Below are 22,479 nucleotides of genomic sequence, written 5' to 3'. Positions count from 1 at the left end.
AGGTCCAGTGTGAGCTTGGGGCTGCGGAAGGTAACTTCGGGGAGTCATGCTTGTATAGATTGACTGGGTGGGATCATTTAGGGAGGGTGGAGTGTGTATAAAGGGTAGGTGGGAGTACTGAGCCCTCAGGTCCTGTCCTGTGTGATCGCTGCAGGAAGAGCTCCATAAAGGGTGTTGAGCAGAAGTAGCTCGTGAGGGAGGAGCGTGTGATTTCAGAGGTTAAGTGAGGAGAAGGGATTCAGGAAGGGGTGAGGGGTCAGCTGTGTCAGCTGCTGCCAGGAAGTGGAATAAGATAAAATCTAATAATTGACCTTTGGATTTGGCTTTGCTGAATCCTGTTGATTCTGCTTTGCAATATAGCCCTAAAATTCGTAACACACCTTTTTACTCCCTGCCAACGAACACTGTCAATCAGATTTTAATTACCTTTCTCCTGGACTGTCTTTTGAATTATTACTTTCTCTCCTGATTACAATACAAAACTCATGTTTATTGTATAAAATGTGGAAAACACAGAGACAGTATAACAGTGATTTAAAAACCACCCAGTTCTTTACCCCACCTAACCACTAGATGGTCATTGATAACACTGTGGTGCCTTCCCCCATCCATTTCTATCTCTGCATACTTGTAATGTATATAATGCATAACTTTTGCTTTTTAAAATGAACGTGGTGGAACTATTAATCTAATGTTAAAAATTCTTTGAGAATGTGTGTGAATGTGTGGCAACATAAGTATTCCATCATGGTGGAGTAGCTGTCTAACCGAACTCCCCACCTGTTTCCCCTAATTATATCTTAAATGAGTCCTGATGAATTTTCCTAAGATACATTATTCTTCTCTAAGCTTTTAGTGCCTATAGCATAGTGATTAAAAGCATGGACTCTGTTTTTGAGAGTAATTCCATGCATAAAGCAGGAAATGTGCAAGATAGGAAAAAAGAATACTTATCTTTTATAGAATAGCTATTGTTAAAATTTTCATCTGTTTCCTGCTAATCATTTTTGTCTAAATGTACCTATACAACATTTCATTTGTCTGTTACTAACAAGGATCACACTATGTTTTCTAGCCAGAAATGTTTTTTTCATAATTTATTCTCTCGCCTATACTTTATAATATATTGGTCAAAGTATATAAGCAGTCTTGTGATTGTTGTCAAATTGCTCTTCGAAAAGATTGTACCATTTGAAAGTATATTTATAAAGAATTTTGTTCTCTTTAAATTTTAGGATAGACCACTATCTTGTTGAACTCTTAAATGAAGTTCTACTTGGATACAAAGATGAGGACTAGATAACTTCTTGAGGTTCCTCCTAACCCCTAGGATGAAGATTATAACTAACATTTGTGTAGTGCTCTAAAGTTTACAAAGTGAGTTCTCATACATCATCTCACTTGATCCTCACAACAGCCCTGTGAGGTAGGTAGGACAGGTATTGTTATTCTCATTTAAGAGATAAACTAGAGAGGTTAAGGGACTTAGTCAGGTTTTATTTAAATGTTTTAGCAGAGACTTGAAACCAGGACGTATGATCGAAATAATCACATTCTTTTTACAAGATTTCATACAACTGCACATTTAGAATTGCTGTATGTCAGCTAGTTAAGTGACATCTGTTAGATACAGAAATAAGCCTGTTGATAATATAAATACAGTGTTCCCCAGTCCTTTTCCATGCCCCCTCCCCTGCTGTTAAATGAATGGCTCTATCTCTCTTTTGACTAGGGGAAGGTAATTTAATTGTATAGTTCTATTTAAACACCTATTTTCCCTAGCATTTGGGGGAGGGGAAGTTACATTATGTTTTTCATTTCTGTGTGTGTGCGTGTGTGTGTGCTTGCTACAACTTAAGAGTATATCTCCATTACTCTCACACATGTAGCGTACAGTCTTCAAGGAATAGATTACAGTTAGAACTAGAATCTTTTGGTTCTAGCATGAACCTAGAATCATAAGCTTTTCAGGGTATTTACTCTTTTTTGTACTACTTTAACCAATTGGGATAATTAAGTATCCAGGTATAGCTGCTTATGATGTTCACAAAGGTACAGTGAATGATAAGTGACAGTGAGTGATAGTGGAGGTCAAATCAAGAAGAATTACAACTAATCTTCTCTTTGACTAGCTGCCTCATACGGTAGAAGTTTGTAAAACTGAACTGTGAGCTTGGTAGTGGCATTATCACATTTTAGGAATAGACCTAGATTTTCAGGATTACTTGGTATTACATTAAACTGTTTCACAGTGTTTTCTGTACTGCCTTTAAATACTTAACATCACCAATATTTTCAAAAAATTTTGTTTTTTTGTTTTTCTTTCTAGTTGTTGGTCTTGACGATATTATGGATGAAGGAGTTGTAAAAGAAAGTGGCAATGATACCATTGATGAAGAAGAACTGATTTTACCTAACAGGAATTTGAGGGACAAAGTAGAAGAAAATTCAGTGAGATCACCCAGAAAATCACCTCGTTTAATGGCACAAGGTAATCCTTCCAGAGAGGACTAGCTAGAAAATCAAGTGTAGGGACAGATGTGATAGGTTGTAAAGTTGCTGAGCAGTGATAGTAGTTTCTTGGTGTTTGCTAATCTGAGCATTTTGATAATCAATTTTGAGATTGTATCAATTTGTTGGTATGATTTTTAAAATTTTTTATTGAAATTACACATTCACATTATTTAAAGAGTTGACTAGTTCTATGAGTTTCCAATACTTGCCATCCTACTACTTATTTCCCTTTCCCCAGAGGAAACTACTATTACCGCTTTCATCTGGTTTTGTTAAGTTTTTGGTATTTACTTCCATGTCTCTAAGTAACACATGTATATTGCTACTACTTGATTATTCTGATGTATGTATTCATTGATTTCCCATTCTGGATGGTGAAGTTAGCATTCTTTCCTCCTCTTGTTCCCCCATCACACAAAAGAACACTTTCTCATCTTTCTGATATATAATTTTGTAAGATCAGTAGTAATTACTTACATTATTGTGACTCAATATGCTGTTAGTGGTGACCCATTTAGTGAACTATAGTCACTTTTCCGATACAACTTTTTGTCTTTCTGATTTAATAATTGATTTTGTTGTTCATTTGCTTATAGTTTTATGCATTCGCACACACAGTTTTCAGTGTACGTATCAGTAATTCACCCCAACTACTCTGCCAGTTGTCTGAATCTTTCTTAAAGATATTTGTGCATGTCAGGTGTTCTGTCATTTTCATCTTATTGAGGAAGTGTCTCTGGCGCCCTTCTGATCTGCTTCCGTGTGTACTGTTGTGTTAGTTCTGTATAAGTCAGATGCATGGCTGTTGTCCAGAGAGCTCTCTTTACTATTCTTCTGAGGATTGTGTTCTGTATTGCAGTTTCTGTTTACTTTTCTTTGAAGTAGGTCCTTTGTTTGGTGACATACCTCTTCTAGTACTTTTGTGAGAAAAAGGAATATGGATATATATTTTTGAAACCTTGTATGTTTGCAAATGTATTTAGTATGGTCTCACATTGGAATCATGGTCTGATTGAACATAGAATTCAAGGTTGGAAATTGTTTTTCCTCAGAAATTTGAAAGTGATGCTCCATTTTCAGTTCTGGGAAAATCTCTTGAATTATTTCATTGATTATTTTCCTCTTTATTTTGTCAACTCTTGCTTCCTGGAACTCCTGTTATTCAAGTATTACATAGCAGGGACTGGCTCTTCCATTTTCTTCATCTTTCCACCTCTGTGTTCTTCCTCTACTTGGTGAACTTTTCTCATGTTTATCCTTCAACTTTTTCATCAAATTCTGAATTATTTTTTTGTTCTGGGAATAGTCCTTTTTGTAGCATTCTGGTCTTGTTTCATGCATGCAGTGTCTTATGTTGTCTTTCATAAGATATGGTGTTTTAAAGGTTTTTTAGTCTTTTTTTTCTTTTTTTGGTTCACCTTTCATGTTAAGAGACTGCTAAATGTCTGATCATTGATAGCTTGCTCAGTGTTTAACGTTTTGTCAACTATGAGCATCACTGTATGGTAATCTGGCTGTATTACTTTTTGGAGGAATTCCTGTTGTTAGACTTTAGGCTTGTTAGATTGTTAGCATATCATGGGAACCTTTGAAGGAAGCTGATGGGGGCATCTCATCTTTCAGTATATACAAATACACATAATCTTACAGATTTCAGTGTACTTTACTGCTGCTCTTATCTATGCTGGATGTTCCTTAGTCTAGAAACTCTGTTTTTACACTCCCCAAAGAGTAAGCCTCCAGTCTTCGATTAGAACCAACCTGGGAAGGGCAGTTGCCCAACGGATGGAGTAGCAGAGAGGGAGCTCGGGGTCTGACTGCTTTTTAAACAGCTTTCGACTCCTGATTTTAACTGCCTGCCTTCCTCCCTACTTTAGAATTATCTGGGATCACCAGTTCCTAAGCCTGTTGAGGTGTTAATGGTATTGGTTCGGCCAGCAGTGCCAGATTACTGTTTATCTTTTTTTGGATGTCCTGCATCAGTTAATTCTTGATCATCTTTTGTTTGGCTTCCAAAATTGTCACTGTTTTCTCTTCTCCTGCCCTTGCTTTCCTTTATTTTACTTTTTAAATTAAAAAAAAAATTTTAATGTCTTTATTGGAGTATAATTGCATTACAATGGTGTGTTAGTTTCTGCTGTATAACAAAGTGAATCAGCTATACATATATATATGTCCTCATATGTCCTCCCTTTTGTGTCTCCTTCCCACCCTTCCTATCACACCCCTCCAGGTGGTCACAAAGAACCGAGCTGATCTCCCTGTGCTATGTGGCGGCTTCCCACTAGCTATCTATGTTGCATTTGGTAGTGTATATAAGTTCATGCCACTCTCTCAGTTCCTCGCAGCTTACCCTTCCCCCTCCCCATGTCCTCAAGTCCTTTCTCTACGTCTGTGTTTTTATTCCTGTCCTGAATCCAGGTTCTTCATTTTTTTCTTTTTTCTTTTTTTTAGATTCCATATATATGTGTTAGCATACAGTATTTGTTTTTCTCTTTCTGACTCACTTCACTCTGTATGACAAATTCTAGATCCATCCACCTCACTACAAATATCCCAATTTCATTTCTTTTTATGGCTGAGTAATATTGCTGCTTCTTTATCTATTCACCTGTCGATGAACACTTAGGTTGCTTCCATGTCCGGGCTATTGTAAATAATGCTGCAGTGAACATTGTGGTACGTGGCTCTTTTTGAATTATGGTTTTCTCAGGATATATGCTTAGTAGTGGGATTGCTGGGTCATATGGTAGTTCTATTTTTAGTTTTTTAAGAAACCTCCATACTGTTCTCCATAGTGGCTGTACCAATTTACATTCCCACCAACAGTGCAAGAGGGTTCCCTTTTCTCCACACCCTCTTCAGCATTTATTGTAGATGTTTTGATGATGGCCATTCTGACTGGTGTGAGGTGATACCTCATTGTAGTTTTGATTTGCATTCCTGTAATGATTAGTGATGTTGAGTATTCTTTCATGTGTTTGTTGGCAATCTGTATGTCTTCTTTGGAGAAATGTCTGTTTAGGTCTTCTGCCCATTTTTGGATTGGGTTGGTTGTTTATTTGATATTGAGCTGCATGAGCTGCTTGTGAATTTTGGAGATTAATCCTTTGTCAGTTTCTTCATTTGCTAATATTTTCTCCTATTCTGAGGGTTGTCTTTTGATCTCGTTTATGGTTTCCTTTGCTGTGCAAAAGCTTTTAAGTTTCATTAGGTCCCATTTGTTTATTTTTGTTTTTATTTCCATTTCTCTAGGAGGTGGGTCAAAAAGGATCTTGCTGTTATTTATGTCACAGAGTGTTCTGCCTACATTTTGTTCTAAGAGTTTTATAGTGCCTGGCCTTACATTTAGGTCTTTAATCCACTTTGAGTTTATTTTTGTGTATGGTGTTAGGGAGTGTTCTAATTTCATTCTTTTACATGTAGCTGTTCAGTTTTCCCAGCACCACTTATTGAAGAGGCTGTCTTTTCTCTGTTGTATATTCTTGCTTCCTTTATCAAAGATAAGGTGTCCATATGTGCGTGGGTTTATCTCTGGGTTTTCCATCCTGTTCCATTGATCTATATTTCTGTTTTTGTGCCAGTACCATTCTGTCTTGATTACTGTGCCTTTTTAGTATAGTCTGAAGTCAGGGAGGCTGATTCCACCAGCTCTGTTTTTCTTTCTCAAGATTGCTTTGGCTATTCGGGGTCTTTTGTGTTTCCATACAAACTGAAATTTTTTGTTCTAGTTCTGTGAAAAATGCCATTGGCAGTTTGATAGGGATTGCGTTGAATCTGTAGATTGTTTTGGGTAGTAGAGTCATTTTCACAATGTTGAGTCTTCCAATCCAAGAACATGGTATATCTCTCTATCTGTTTGTTATCATCTTTAATTTCTTTCATCAGTGCCTTATAGTTTTCTGCATACAGGTCTTCTGTCTCCTTACGTAGGTTTATTCCTAGGTATTTTATTCCTTTTGTTGCAGTGGTAAATGGGAGTGTTTCCTTAACTTCTCTTTCAGATTTCTCATCTTTAGTGTATAGGAATGCAGGAGATTTCTGTGCATTCATTTTGTATCCTGATACTTTATGAAATTCATTGATTAGCTTTAATAGTTTTTTGGTAGCATCTTTGGGATACTTTATGTATACTATCATGTCATCTGCAAACAGTGACAGTTTTACATCTTATTTTTCAATTTGGATTCCTTTAATTTCTTTTTCTTCTCTGATTGGTGTGGCTAAAACTTACAAAACTATGTTGAACGATAGTGGTGAGAGTCTTGTTCCTGGTCTTAGCAGAAATGGTTTCAGTTTTTCACCATTGAGAATCATGTTGGCTGTGGGTTTGTCATATATGGCCTTTATTATGTTGAGGTAAGTTTCCTCTCTGCCTACTTTCTGGAGGGTGTTAATCATAAATGGGTGTTGAATTTTGTTGAACGCTCTTTCTGCATCTATTGAGATGACCATATGGTTTTTATTCTTCAGTTTGTTAATATGGTATATCACATTGATTGATTTAGGTATATTGAAGAATCCTTGCATTCCTGGGATAAACCCCACTTGATCCTGGTGTCTCATCCTTTTAACGTGCCTATCTCTTCTTCATTTGTTTGGTCTGGTTGGTTTTTACCTTGCTCCTTCATCTGCAATGGGTTTCTCTGTCTTCTCATTTTGCTTAACTTACTGTGTTTGGGGTCTTGTTTTCACTAGCTGCAGGTTCGTAGTTCCCGTTGTTTTTGGTGTCTGTCCCCAGTGGCTAAGGTTGGTTCAGTGGGTTGTGTAGGCTTCCTGGTGGAGGGTACTCGTGGCTGTGTTCTGGTGGATGAGGCTAGATCTTGTCTTTCTGTTGGGCAGGACCGCGTCTAGTGGTGTGTTTTGGGTTGTCTGTGAACTTCCTATGATTTTAGGCAGCCTCTCTGCTAATGGGTGGGGTTGTGTTCCTGTCTTGCTAGTTGTCTGGCGTAGGGTGTCGAGCACTGTAGCTTGCTGGTCATTGAGTGGAGCTGGGTTTTAGCATTGAGATGGAGATCTCTGGGAGAGCTTTCGCTGTTTGGTATTACATGGAGCCGGGAGGTCTCTGGTGGACCAGTGTTCTGAACTTGGCTCTCCCACCTTAGAGGCACAGGCCTGACACCCGGCCGGAGCACCGAGATCCTGTCAGCCACACGGCAAAAAAATAAACGGCAGTTACACTGAAAGGTGCCTAATTAATAGCAAGAATGGAAGCCGGAAAACAGTTGATTGTCATTTGTCATGTGCTGAGGGAAAATAACTGTCCCAGTAGAAACTAATGTCCCCAAAACTTTCAGATAAGTGGTTTATTACCGAGGATATTAAAGCACAGGAACCAACCGCCAGATGAAGAGATTCATAGGGTGAGGTCAAGAACAAAGAAACTTCAGTCCAGCAAGCACTGTGGCGCGTGGAGGCGTTCTACTTCACCATTCAGAAGCTCTCTGAAACCCCTCCTTTTGGATATTAATGGTGCCTTCACTACACAGGCATGGTTCGTTCAATTCTTAGGGCATTGGTCCTTTCTTTCCTTTTAGATTCATAGCTTTTGCATAGCTTTAATGTGTGGTTTTGAGAAGTGGATTATTAGCTCAGATGCATATATTTACTTCATCATCTTTTCCTCAGTTTTTAAAAAAATCGGTTATTTGGTATATATTTGTGACTTTGAGAAACAAAAAGAGTAGAATGAACATTATAGACAAATAATGGTAATGTTTGGCCTATACCACCTGGCTTCAAACTAAGGCAGTGTATAGTTAGAGGAGAAAGAGTTACTTTATCCTTTGTCAGTTAATCAGTTACTATTGGAAAACAATTTTTTATCTGAATACCTTCACAGTTGAATGTGCTATTCATTTATCAACCACTTACATAATGGGTGTTAAAAGTTCTTCATTTATTTTATTTCAGGGCATATAAATATAGTAGAGCTATAAATTATTACAGGCTGTCTTCAGAGCTTTAAAAATTATCTAAATATTAATAACCATTAAAATTTTAGTTATTTTAAAATGTTATATATCTGAGCATGAGTGGTTCATAATCCACTAAGTAAGTTTTTTTTTTTTTTTTTTCGGTACACGGGCCTCTCACTGTTGTGGCCTCTCCCGTTGCGGAGCACAGGCTCCAGAGGCGCAGGCTCAGCGGCCATGGCTCACAGGCCCAGCCGCTCCGCTACATGTGGGATCTTCCCGGACCGGGGCACGAACCCGTGTCCCCTTCATCGGCAGGCGGACGAACTTGCAACCACTGCATCACCAGGGAAGACCCCCCCCCCTTTTTTTAAAAAAAAAATATATTTTTTATTTTTGGCTGCACTGGGTCTTCGTTGCTGCGTATGGGCTTTCTCTAGTTGTGGCGAGCAGGGGCTACTCTTCATTGCGGTGTGAGGGCTTCTCATCACAGTGTCTTGTTGCGGAACACAGGCTCTAGGAGTGCGGGCTTCAGTAGTTGCAGGACGCGGGCTTAGTAGTTGTGGCTCATGGGCTCTAGAGTGCAGGCTCAGTAGTTGTGGCGCACGGGCTTAGTTGCTCCGCAGCATGTGGGATCTTCCTGGACCAGGGCTCGAACCTGTGTCCCCTGCATTGGCAGGCAGATTCTTAACCCCTGCGCCACCAGGGAAGCCCCCACTAAGTAAGTTTTTGAAGTTGTTGGGTACTTACCTGATGACCAAATATTGTGCCAAGTCCTGGGGAATTAGAAAGGGTCTCCAAGATAGGATGACCGTATAATTTATTGTCCAAATGGGGACACTTTTGAGTGTCATGACTACAAGCATCAACTAGGACTGTTAGAGACAAATGAGAAGGACCTGTGACACCTTCTGTAAGACCTTCACAGGTTCAGTGATATGTGACAAATTAGGAAAATGTTCTAAATACTGGTGCATAGTAGTGTTTTGCATTAAAAAGGAAGGAGACTTTTTAAAACTTTGTGATGTTCAGTTTTCATACAGAGTTGATTCAGAGGTATTGGATATGCATAGGCTTGGATATAGCTTCTTATTTTGTATTTCAGTTTGTGGGTTGTTTTTTTACTTAGTGAATTATTATTATTTCTTTTTCTTAGTGAATTATTTAGCTTTCTTTCCAATTTCTTTTCACTTTGTGTTTCTTTTTCCCTTGGAGGATGTATCCAGATAAGGAAAGGAGGAAAGTCTCAGTTAGTGGATTCTTTGTTAGGAGCCTTGTTACAAGTGGGAAGCTTTATTAAATTATTTTCATACTTTCCGCATTTTCCCTTATGATACATTTTCTTGGTTTAAATCTCTTTAATTATAATTTCTCTTTTTGTTGATCTGTGTCTAGTACTCTAGTGTATATTTCCTTTCTTAAAATATTCAAACAATTCAAGGAATAGCTTGAATGCTAAAATGGAGATATAAGGGAAGCACATTCATAAAGACATTAGAGTTCTTTTGAGGCTGTGCTTTGAAACTCACACAGATCCTGTTTGTGATAGGTGGTTTAGTTCAGATTTTATTGGCACCTGAATTTGTTTGGTTTTATATACTTAAAGGTATTTAATGTTTACAACTGTATGACAGCCTTGCTTTAAGATGGGTAGTAATATCAAGGAACCTCATTGATTTTACCCCCAGCTTACTTGCATAGAAAAGAAGCTTGATGAAAATATTTCTTATTGTAAAGTATAATATCAGTCTGAATTTTATACAGATTATTTTCTGCCCCAGAATTATAGAACTTTGATAAGTGTATAAAAAATGTAACCATCATCATGAGTAGATGTCAGTACATTTTCTTTGAAATGGGAAAATAAATTTTATAGCTCAGAATAAAGAAGTGATGTATTCTAAAGAGCGTTGAAATAAAAACACATGGCAAAATAACTAAGTTTTTTTTTATTTATTTTTTTCCCTTGTGATAGAACAAATAAGAAGTTTGCGACAAAGCACTATTGCCAAGCGTTCAAATGCAGCACCTTTAAATAGCACAAAAAAGGCATCAGGGAAGACTGTGTCTGCCCCTAAAGCAGGGGTGAAACAACAAGAAAGGTGTCAGATGAAAGAAGAAATTGGTACGTCACCGAAACCCGAGCACCAGAAAGAGAGCAGGAGGGGCCGCCGACACAGTGGACAGATCGAAGCAGCCGTTCCATCTTGTCTTGAAATGAAGGGTGAAGCTGGGTTGGATTCTGAGCAGAAGTGTAATAATCAGGGAGAAGCAAATGTGCCATCTCATGAGTTAAACTGTCCACTCCTTTCAGAGACTTGTGTTAGTATTGAAGAAAAGAAAAATGAAACTCTGATGGAGTGTAAAGCCAAAACTGTTAGCCCATTGTTTAAGTTTTCAGGTAAAGAAGAACATGAACAGAACGATTCCATTTCAAGTAAAATGGATGGGACTATTGTTGAAGAAATGAAGGTAGAAGGAGAAATTGAACAAGAATCAAAGGAGACAATGAAATTACCCCACAAAGATGACAGTGTCAATGAGGAACCCGCATCTTCCGTTGCTTTCTCTGGCAATGCTGCTTGTACAAACCCAAATGAGAAAGAAAAGAACCATGTCAGTTTGTCTGGTTCTGTGGATGAAGTAAATGAATGTAGTTTTGAATTGAAAGATAGCGTGGAAATTGCTAATAAAGCTGAGAACTCCCTTCAGAGAAGTGAAATGGAAATGGCTTACTGTAAAGACACAGAGTCTAATGATAAGCAGTTGGAGGGCACCAGATTTAATAAATCAAACTTAGAGGTGGTTAATACTAGTGCTTTTGAACCAGAAAGTAATATTTTAGAAAATGCTATTTGTGATGCACCTGACCAAAATTCAAAACAGTTGAATATCGTTGAAAGTATTAAAATGGAGTCTCATGAAACAGCAAACCTTCAGGATGACAGAGACAGCCAGTCAAATAGTGTTTCTTGCTTAGAGTCAAAAAACATAAAACCCAAACATACAAAACCTGTAATTCATTCTAAGCAAACCATGACCATAGATACTCGGAAAAAAGTTGTTGGAGCAAAGCATGAATTAATGCATAACGTAACTAAAGTTAATGTCAAAAGTGTGAAGCGAAATGCTGATGAATCAGAATCTAAGCAAAATTTTCATAGGCCAGTCAAAGTGAGAAAGAAACAAGTTGATAAGGATTCAAAAATTCAGAGTTGCAATTCTGGGGTTAAATCTGTGAAAAATCAGGCTCATTCTGTATTCAGAAAGATATCACAAGATCAAAATTTAGTACAGATTTCCAAACCCTTAACTCATTCTTTGAGTGAAAAACCTCACGGTCACCCTGGTTGCTCAAAAGAACCTCATCATCCTGCACAAACTGGACATTTGTTGCATTCCAGCCAGAAACAGTGCCATAAGCCCCAGCAGCCGGCTCCAGCAGTGAGAACCAATAGTCATGTGAAGGAAGAGCTTGAGCACACAGGTGGTGTAGAACATTTTAAGGAAGAGGATAAATTGAAATTAAAAAAACCTGAGAAGAACCTACAGCCCCGTCAAAGAAGAAGCAGCAAAAGTTTTTCTTTGGATGAGCCACCGTTGTTCATTCCAGATAATATAGCTACTGTAAAACGGGAAGGCTCAGATCATAGCTCTTCATTTGAAAGCAAATATATCTGGACTCCCAGCAAGCAGTGTGGGTTTTGCAAAAAGCCACATGGCAACAGGTGTGTGTGTGTGTGTGTGTGTGTGTGTGTGTGTGTGTGTGTGTGTATGTATATGTGATATGTACATTAAAGAGAAATTGCTTTTTTTTAGGGTGAGATTAGTGTGAGAACTTTTTATAGAAAGAGATTATTTAACATACAAAGACTTTTGCACAGAAACCCCTCATCAATCCCGGATATATGATAGTAAGATGGAGCCACTGAATTTACAAATATGCCACCCTAGAAACTTTAAAACACATAGTCTGACCAAAAGCTGGTATATATGGAAATGTTTTATCATTGTGACCAGTTAGTGTAATTTAGTCATTGCATCTTAAAAAAAAAATCAGAAAATTGTTACAGTGTTTTGGGTCTGTAAGTTATATATTATTTTGTTTGGCTTGAGAAAAACTGGTAATAAATTGTGAAGGGCATAATGGAAATTCTATATATATACTTTCAAATGAAGCACACTTACTATGACTTAATACCACCTCTTCATAACTATCAAACTTGACCTTAGAATGAAATTTGATAGCTAAAACAACTGTTAAATGGTGCAAGGGAATTTTGTATGTAACATGGAATGGAGTGAAACATGTATTTTGTTTTTGAATGTTCTAGTGATTTGGGTTTCTTGTGAATTCTAATGTTTTAGGAAGTGATTTTATAGCACTGCCATTGTCATTCTTTCCTTAGGATTCAGTATTCTATAGTTTTATGACATTGCCACCCTCCCCGCCCATGTATTTTTTATTTGCTAGCTTTTTGAGAAAAAGAGAACAAGAGGTGAAGTGGAGTTTCCAGCTACAAGATTATCCTGTTCAAGTTTTGAGATTGCTTTTGGAACTTCTATCAACATTGATATGATAAAAGAACATTGTAACTTGCACATTGTAATATTATCTTTACTCATGAAAGTAAATGTTAGAATGATTTCCCAGCACAATTAGATTACATGAAAATGAAACTCTTTAGGGAGGGACAGTTTAGTGCAGTGCGGTGTAACACATTATTTTGGTATGGAGGGTGTAGTTGGGAGTTCTTGGGTCTATTCTGTAAAAAATAACTTTTATGTCAAGGGTTTTTTTCATTGATTCAGCCCATGGCCTATTTTTAGTGTCAGTGGTTACTTTATAACAGCATATTCCAGTTTTTAAAACTTGTGACTTGTTTGAATATAGTGCTACATTTGCCCTCACTTTTGTGCTGTTTATTATGCTTTTTTGTTTAAAACACCTTATTCAAATATTCTCAAGTGGGCCTAAGAGAATTAAGGGCTGGATGGTCCTTGTAAGTGCTCTTTTAAGTTAGCCCTTTTTTCTTTGCCAGCATCTTCTAAAAACCATCATACTGACATGTTGTCAGAGTATGAAATAGGAGCCTTAAACCGAATGAGTTTCTGAAATGAAACTTTGGCCTAGAGTTGGAAGACATGTTATAATGTAACTGTTTTGGAGATAAACTTCTGTTATGATGGCGTAGTCCTCAGGAGTTTACCCAGGCTTTTGAATGATGACTGTCACTTCACCAATATCAGTTATTTTCCTAAAATGAAGATTGTTAAGTCCCATTGTTTATTACCTAAGGCTGCCTTTTGGATCTAACCTATAAAACCTAGAGTTTCTTTGCCCCCAGTCTGGAAAATGACATAGACTATTAGATGTGTAGGGATTTTGAGTTTACCCTATGTAATCGACATGAATAATATGTAATAATACTGGAAACTATCAATTTTGGAAGCAGCATTTCACATTCAATTTTGTGAATAAAGAAGCCTAAGTAATTGATTGTTTTTTTCTTTACATACTAACTAGCCTTCACTACTTCTTTGATGCACTCTGCTTGTATATATTGAGGTTACACAAAAAATGCACCTGTCATGCAGCATGTAGTTTTCCTAGTTTAATCCATGTGTAAGAATATGAATTTATTAGGAAGGACATATGTGGAAATAACTATCATCCATATCTTTGATCTCATGTGCCAGCTACATTCATTGAAAGCTATTTGTTAATACGACATTTTTTTAGCACTTGTGACAAATTTACTTCTGTAAAGATTATTGTATAACTCTTCAGCATTTTACATGTGTTGCAACTGAGGTTAGCTTCCTGTTTGTGCTTCCAGTTGGAAATTATATTTTTAAATATGGATTCATTCATGGCATGGCCAAATGTAATATTCGACCGTAAGCAACTTCTGTATGTATCCTAAAGACAGTAGGCATTGACTACCTCACAGTTTACACTTCATGCTGTTGTTTTGGCTTCTATTTATTTTCCTGATTCAGCCTTGTAGCTAAGGTATATTCATTACTTTAAAAGCCATACTATTTAATACTTTTTTAAAAACTTATCTTTGAACGTCTTTTAAACATATGCCAGTTGGCGTTTTGGAAGGAAGAAGTCTTAGACTTTTCATAATACCTACCTTGTAGTTTCTAGTATTTCCCTGCCTCTCCAGGTGACATTTGTATCTTCAGTTTGTATTACACTTTCTTGCCCAGTTGTAGAAGATTAGTTCATTGGATGAAATTTAGAAACAAAAAAATATCCTTAGCGTAATGGAGTCATAGCTTTATACTCAAACAAGAAACCTTTTTCTGAGAAGGAAATTTTCTCTTAGAGAAAGTGATTCTGGTTTTTCTCAGGAGTTTAAGAGTTTGACAGAAAAGTACTTTTCTCTGCAGACTAGATTGTTAGTGACAAAAACAATGATTTAATGTTTATGTGGAATAAAATCATTTTACCCTAGAAAAGAGTGAGTACATATACATTCACAGTAATACAGTCTTAGTTGTTACTTAAAGGAACCACTTATCAAAACTTAACGGCTCATCTTGTAACAGCTCCATTGTTAGTGAATTTGTGACATGACTTTTTAAGAACAGGAATTCTCAATGTTGCTTTTGTGGTTTACTTTGAAGAAACTTGAAAATTTTCTAAGAATATATTTTGGTTTGTGCCAAGAAGATTAGAATTAAGATTACATTTTAAATTAGGTTTAAATTATAGTAGGATTTAAAATTTTGTGAATGAATGTATAACAGTAGGAGAACAAAGCATAAATATTTCTGAACTTTTCCGTTTAACTGATTTCATGCTGACTTGGTCCAGTTAATTCAGAGTTAATCTTTTACCACACATTAATTTTTTTTAGTGAAATATTTAACACCCAGGTTATAGTCTTATCTTTGAGTGATTTTGCCTTTTGGTAATCAGAACTTCAAGGACAGAGCAGAAAATGGGAGGGTAATTATGTTAGCTATTTGATCAATACTCCCTCTCCCTTTTTAAGCCACGAGGAGTAATATGAAAAGGGAAGACAGTGTATCTTCTCTTTTTGTGATAGGCCACTTAATAAAGTTCATAGTACTGGTAATAGTTCCTTTTCTGAAATTTTCCACTTTAACTTTCAAGTGAATCAATTACATTTTCCCCTAGGGCATGTAATTATTTTTATCAATGTCATTTTTTGTTTTGATTTCTCAAAATTTTAACTACATTATTTTTTACATAAAATCTTATTATTAAGATACATCTGGATGGCACTGTAGTTTTGAGATTTGTTTTTCAGAGCTTATCAAGTTTGAGGAGACATTTCCATAAATAAACTGGGGGCATGGTGATATAATGAATACATTCCACATTATAAAATGACTCTATCCTGGTTGAATAAAGATTTAAAGTTTCCTAATAGGTTTGTTAGATTTGGATTTGGGGCAAAAGCATAGCCATGGTCATAGTATCTGTCCTATTGAAACTAGGCTTGCTTTGAAGGAATTATTAATATAGCTGAGATGGGAAATCACATTAGCTTAGCTTTCGTTCAATAATTCAAAAAATTTCAGCTTAGATAGTTGCTTTCAAGAAATAGGAGTTCTTATAACTTTGCAATCTGAAACAGAAGAACTTTTAAGTATCTGTATTTTTCAAACTTCATGTTTTTCTGCTGGCTGTATGATTTGTATCACTGAAACATGCATGGACCCATCTAAAGTCTCCCAGACCTAGAGAAATCACTTCTGTCTTGCAGACAAATACCACATTGTTGGAAAGTTTTCTCACTAGGGCTATGAATCCAAAATATTCTGTATTTTTATTTATTTTTACTTAAGGCATAAGGTGGTTTTTTTTTTTAATGAACTTAAGTTTTAAAATGAACCATTGAGGAAATGACGACTTATCTGAAAAAGGTAGCACAGGCATCGCCAGTTAGGGTAAAGAATGGTGAATTGTGGACATGAAGAAGTCAAGTTTCCTTGGTACACGGCAGTGGTTGATCCACAGTGGAAAGGCAATTGAGGGGGTGGGGTATTTGGCGTGACTTTTTCAAGATATCCTGTAAGGTTTGAAACTCAGCGTTTCTCATTCTTACAGTTTCTACGTTAAAACAGGACCATTGGTATATTTAGAGAGGGTTGGCCGTATCACCCAGTATATTACCTTTAACATCTTCCTGTTGGACGATAGGTTTTTAAAAGGACTTTGGTCACTGTTGCTGATGCCACTGTTCTTATCGAAATCAGCAAAAGTCTTTAGATCATTAAAGAATATACTTAAATTCTCCTAAATGTTTCAAACATACCGTGAATTACTAACCTGAGGAAGAAAAAAGGAAAATGTTAAATGTGATTAAGTGAGCTTTGTCATTTTCTTAATAATGGGTTGAAAAGTATGTGAAAAAGGTAATTTCACCCTCAAATTGCTGTTTATATATCTGTTTTGCTATTCTAAAGTAATTCCAGATATTCTTTCTAAGTTAGAAAAACAAACTCTTTAGAGTCATAAATCTGTCCTTGGACTTTTTCATTGGTTAGTGAAATTATTTCTTAGATAAAATGCAGTAAAGGGAAAATATAAGGAGATCGTTTGGAAATTAAAAAAAAAAAATTCACCCTGAATAATAATATCTTCATGTTGATATAATTTGGTCATTATTTGGGAAAACAAGTTTATTATCTAAAGTACAAGGTCAAGTAGTAAGGAAGCCCATCCTCAGAAGTACATAAAAAGATCCTTCAGCTAAATCATTGTGACACTATGAACCAGAATATTTTGAGGTCAAAGAATAGTTATATATATATATAGTTAAGGTGGTTAATAAGGAACAATTTGTGAGGCTCCACTTTGTTAGTTTTGAGTTGCATTTTTGTTGCATCTGGTTTTTCTCTTTGTTATTTAAAATGATTAGTTGGATAAATGACTCCAATTTTATGTATGATTTCAGGTCTATGTGGTAAATGTAGTTGTAACTTGGGTTGTCTGTGATCAGATTATCACAGTTTATCACCCTTCTCAGTGGAGAAATACTGTTATTCTGTACATTGTTATTCTATACAGTATGCTGACAAAGGTCAGTTGCCCTATATTTTTATCCTTATGTGTCCCCCCGCCCCAGTATTTTCTCACTCAGAAGGGAAATGTTTGACTTCTTAAAAGTTCCATTTTCATAGAATGTTCTTTGAAAACTCTCTCCATGTTGAACTGATAGAATGGGTAAAGAGGGAAAACATGCAAAATACTGGAAAAATATTAAAAATTCAATTTAGGCTCACTCAGCATTGGTTTTTAAGAATATGTATCGAATCAAAGTGTTCTTTTTTTTTTCTCTCCAGGTTTATGGTTGGCTGTGGGAGATGTGATGACTGGTTTCATGGTGATTGTGTTGGGTTAAGTCTTTCTCAAGCACAGCAAATGGGAGAGGAAGACAAAGAATATGTGTGTGTGAAATGTTGTGCCGAAGAAGATAAAAAGACTGAAATAGTAGATCCAGATATTTTGGGAAACCAGGCTAAAGTTGAAGTCCATAGTGAAGATAAAGCAATGGAATATGAAAAGCTTGGGTTATCAAAGCACACTACAACAAATGACAAAACCAAATATATAGATGATACAGTGAAGCACAAGGTCAAAATTTTGAAACGGGTGAGCCTCTCATTAATGCATTATTTTTATTTAAGAACTTTGGGCTGACTGCGAATTTGAAATTTCTTTAGATTTCACTGTTGTGTACATTTTCACATTTATTTTTCCGTAAAAATGGGTTTTTACTTAAAATGTTTTGTCAGGCTTGGTGAAACCAGGTAGTGACATCTTCAAAATATGCAGATCTTATTTCTTACAGTTTTTTGTGCTATTTCTAGTCTCTAGTTTGGTACTTGCATTTTCTGTGGTAGAATGTGTGTGAGATTTTGTGGTGGTAGGTATAAATTGTGCTTGCTGAGAAGTTTTTCTGAAAAGCTTTTCAGTCCGTAAATATCTATGAACCCATAAAACCACATTTGGCATTATTATTTTCAAGTGAAAGAGTTCTCTGTAAGGAAAAGTAATCTTAGTTCTTTTGATTTTTGTTCCAGTATTTGCTTGGAACCCGTATCTCATAATGTTTCTCTTAAAATGTGGCCTTTTAAAAAGTCAGTTTTCCCTCATCTTACATTTTCAACTACCTTGTTAAATTATTTTCTAAATAGAAATTTCAAGATACTAGTCAGTTACAGGAGAAATGTACAAAAGGACACAGCACTTTATCTGATTAAATTTTATTTTCATTGTCTACTTTTTTATTTCCTATGATTTTTCTAATCATTGATTTGTTATTCTTGTAGGTAGTGCTAGGGAGGAAACACTGACAACAAATATATGTGGATGGTCAAGTATAATATTCCAAAACACAATGAACATAAATTAGGAACCTTGGAAATATTTTAATTCGACCATTCAGATTGAAGAACATAAGCATGTTTTCTCTAAAACCGTTTCCATTATTTACAAACTCAGTTCTTGGGACGCTCCTTATGTGATCAATCTGGATTAAGTTCCAGTTTGCCAAATCCTTGTGCCATCCAACGTTTCCTGTCTGCCAAGACTTTCTGAGAATCAGATTATGTCCTTCTGATATTTACTATTACTTTTTCTGTTGATTTGATTAGCACCAAAGTAATTGATAATATAGAACTGAGAGTGCCATTGAAAACAGTTTATAGCAAGCCTTTGGAAAGGTTCTGTTAACTTCTAATCATCATTTCTTGGGTACAATTTCTTGGCCATTCAGAAATACAGCTCATTGTTTAGTCATTCAGTTGAGTTATCTCCATCTTGTCTAAAAAGACATTATAAAACATTAACATTGTGAATGTTTTGAGAAACCCCTCTATCCAGTCTCTGTATCAGAAAAGGAACTGAGGTTAGTCTGATATTGTAAATAAATACATGAGCCAAGTGATTACTGCTTTTCTTTTCTTTTCTTTTTGATACTGAACTGTTGAATCTTATTTGACTAGTCTGATTTTAGTTGATGGAATCTGCTTTTTAAATATCACTTCTTATCCCTAGATTTTATGTTGAACCATTTATTGAGTTCCTATTGTGTGCCAAGCATGGTACCAGATTTGAGTAGTATGACTGATTGAAAAATGTTCCTGCTCTCAAGGAAGTCTAGTTGGAGAGGTAGAAAATAAACAAGTAAATAAAAAATTTATAGGATTCCCAGTCTAGAGAAAATCGATGTTTTGTATATACTCTATTTTCTTAAAAACTATGATTATATTTCTATACACAAGTATTATTCTCACTGATATGATGTGATTTTTTGTTTTTATAAATTTATTTTATTTATTTTTTGACGGAGTTGGTCTTCGTTGCTGTGCGCAGGCTTTTCTCTAGTTTGGGCGAGCGGGGGCTACTCTTCATTGTGGTGTGTGGGCTTCTCATTGCGGTGGCTTCTCTTGTTGTGGGGCACAGGCTCTAGGCTCACGGGCTTCAGTAGTTGTGGTGCACGGGCTTAGTTGCTCCGCGGCATGTGGGATCTTCGCAGACCAGAGCTCAAACCCGTGTCCCCTGCATATTGGCAGGCGGATTTTTAACCATGTCCCCACCAGGGAAGTCTGGTATGATGTGATTAATTAACTCCCAAGGGTCTCAGAATTCTGGTTTCATTTGTAGTTCTTTGTGGGTTATAATTAGGACAAAAATAGTAGGTGTCCTGATGGTTTGTTCTGCCTTATAGGAGTTAAAATTGCTAATAGGTACACTGAGAATTTGATACATTTATAGGTAAATGTGACTTCATTTGTTCTAGAAAGTAGTAAAAAATACAGATAATTGATTTCTCCACAGTCCCCCCCCTCTTTTTTTCATATCTGCAGCCGACGAAGAGAACCCTTACTATCTTATACCTAATTTTCTTTCTAATTCTCAATGTTTTTTAGTTCCCCATTACAGACTGTTATGTGTTCTGCAGAAAATAGGTGCTTAACAAATGGATTTTGGATGAAACGGTGAAGGTCCTTTTTGCAGTTAATTGAGTTTTATATATCTTCAAAAAACAGTTATTGGGCTAAAGAGTGGAATATGTTTGATATCTTAATAGGTTGTCATACTAATTTTTTTAATCCACATGCTCAGGAGGCTTGCTTTGTATTTAAAGATAGTTTAGTAGTTTTCATTCTAATTAATTAAATACTATTTTTCCTAGGAGTCTGGTGAAGGCAAAAACTCATCAGACTGTAGGGATAGTGAAATAAAAAAATGGCAGCTAGCTCCTCTTCGAAAGATGGGACAACCAGTTTTACCTCGGAGATCCTCAGAAGAAAAAAGTGAAAAAATAACAAAAGAGTCTACAACTGTTACTTGCACAGGAGAAAAAGCTTCAAAACCAGGTAGTAAGAATAATAGAAATTATTATATCCTCATGTATTTATATTTTATTTCATACACTTTCAGTTAGTATATTTAGGGAAATTTAAAAACTTTTACATTTTAAAGGTAAGAAAAATAGTTTAGGTGATTGACCCTACTTGAAATAAGAATTATTGGTCCAAGTTCTGGGAAAATATGAATGAACTTAGTAAGATAAGGCCCCTGCCCTCATGGCACTTAAATACCAATGGGAAATGACAGATAACAGGTAGACAGATAAAATGGTGTGCTATTTTTAGAGAATTTAGGCACTATAAAGGAAAGGTTGAGTAATGGGATAGAGAGTCAAGGTCAAGGAGAGTGGGAGGGAGTTTGTTTCAGAGAGAATGGAGGCGGTAATGTGGTAATGTGCCGTGGGATCTAAAGGGATGCAGAGTTGTTTGGGAGGAAGGAATCCATAGAGGGCACAGCCAAGCTGAAGGCTTTGAGGTGGAGACAGTCTCTGCATTTGAGGAGCAAGAAAATCCTTGTGGAATGCTTAGAATGTAATACACAAGGGATAGAATGGTGGCGGAAGGTGAGTTTAGACAAAATTATGTAGGAACTTTGAGGCCATGACAGGAGTTTGTTTTTTTGGTTCTCAATATAATGGGGAACCTTTAGAGGAATTTGTACAAGAGAGTGATGGCTCACTGTGGTTTTCTGTGGAGCCTGGACTGTAGGAGGATAGGAGAGAAGGAGAGTAGACTGGTTAGGAGTCTTTAGCCGTATCCTAGGAAAGAAAGAGTGGTAGCTTGGAACAGAGGTACAGTGAGGGAAGTGGTCAGATTCATATATATTTTATAGTAGACTTGGCAGAACTTGCTGTTGGATTAGGTGTAGGTAGGTGAAGGAAAGAAGAGTCTTAGGAGGTGATTAGATCATTGTTAGTGCTGTTTGCAGAGATGAGAAAGAGATTGGGGAGGAAAATTGAAAAATATGGGTATTTTAACTTTGAGATGGGTATTAGAGATCCAAGTGGAGATATTTTGAGTAAATTTTTGGCTGATGAGTCTGGTCTTTGGGCAATGGTATATAAATTTGGGATCTATCCGTGCATAGGTGTTATTTTAAATCATGCACTTAGATACAAAGAGCTACAGAGAGAGTTTGATAATGAAGGGGCAGAAACAGAGGCCTTGGGGTGCGTCAGCAATTAGAACTTGGGAGGAAGAGAGGATCCAGCAAAGGAGACCAAGAGATGGCCTTTGAGGTAAGAGAACTAAGAGACCATGGTGGCCCGGAAGCCAGGTGAAGTTCCAAGAAGGAGGTGATGATCAACTGTGTCAGATGCTGTCTAGACAGCTGTTTTGGTGGAGCAGTGGGGACAAAAGCCAGTTACAGTGGCGTGTGGAAGGGTGGAAGGTGAGGAACTGGAGATAGTGATTATGAATAACTCTTTGAAGGAATTTTGCTGTTAAAGGGAAATGGTGTAGTGGCTAGAGGTGGATATGAGGTCAGTATTTCTCTTTAAGGAGATATTATAGCATGTTTGTAAGACTAATGGGAATGATCCAGTAGCGAGAGAATTTGATGATGTGGGCAACAGAGAGAGGCGATAGTTGAGGTTCAAAATCCATGAAGCGATCAGAGGGGAATAGGATTCTCCTGGAGGGGCTGGTCATAGGAAAGGACGGCTGATGCATTGTAACAGTAGGG

At 36.6% G+C, this 22,479-nt stretch overlaps 1 protein-coding gene across 2 annotated transcripts in view; it reads left to right on the top strand.

Annotated features, from left to right (window-relative positions):
• The window catches only part of PHF3 (PHD finger protein 3), a 96,900-nt gene that overhangs the window by 51,020 nt on the left and 23,401 nt on the right, over positions 1 to 22,479 (top strand). For both annotated transcript variants that reach the window (XM_007449582.1, XM_007449581.1), the window contains 4 exons: positions 2,330 to 2,491; positions 10,405 to 12,157; positions 17,760 to 18,069; positions 20,618 to 20,801. In XM_007449582.1, coding sequence (XP_007449644.1) covers positions 2,330 to 2,491; positions 10,405 to 12,157; positions 17,760 to 18,069; positions 20,618 to 20,801 — 2,409 coding nt within the window. The remainder of the gene's footprint in view (positions 1 to 2,329; positions 2,492 to 10,404; positions 12,158 to 17,759; positions 18,070 to 20,617; positions 20,802 to 22,479) is intronic.

The sequence above is a fragment of the Lipotes vexillifer genome, unplaced genomic scaffold (assembly GCF_000442215.2).
Source record: "Lipotes vexillifer unplaced genomic scaffold, Lipotes_vexillifer_v1.1 scaffold793, whole genome shotgun sequence".
Lineage (NCBI taxonomy): Eukaryota > Metazoa > Chordata > Mammalia > Artiodactyla > Lipotidae > Lipotes > Lipotes vexillifer.
This window is presented reverse-complemented; position numbering and strand designations above follow the sequence as displayed.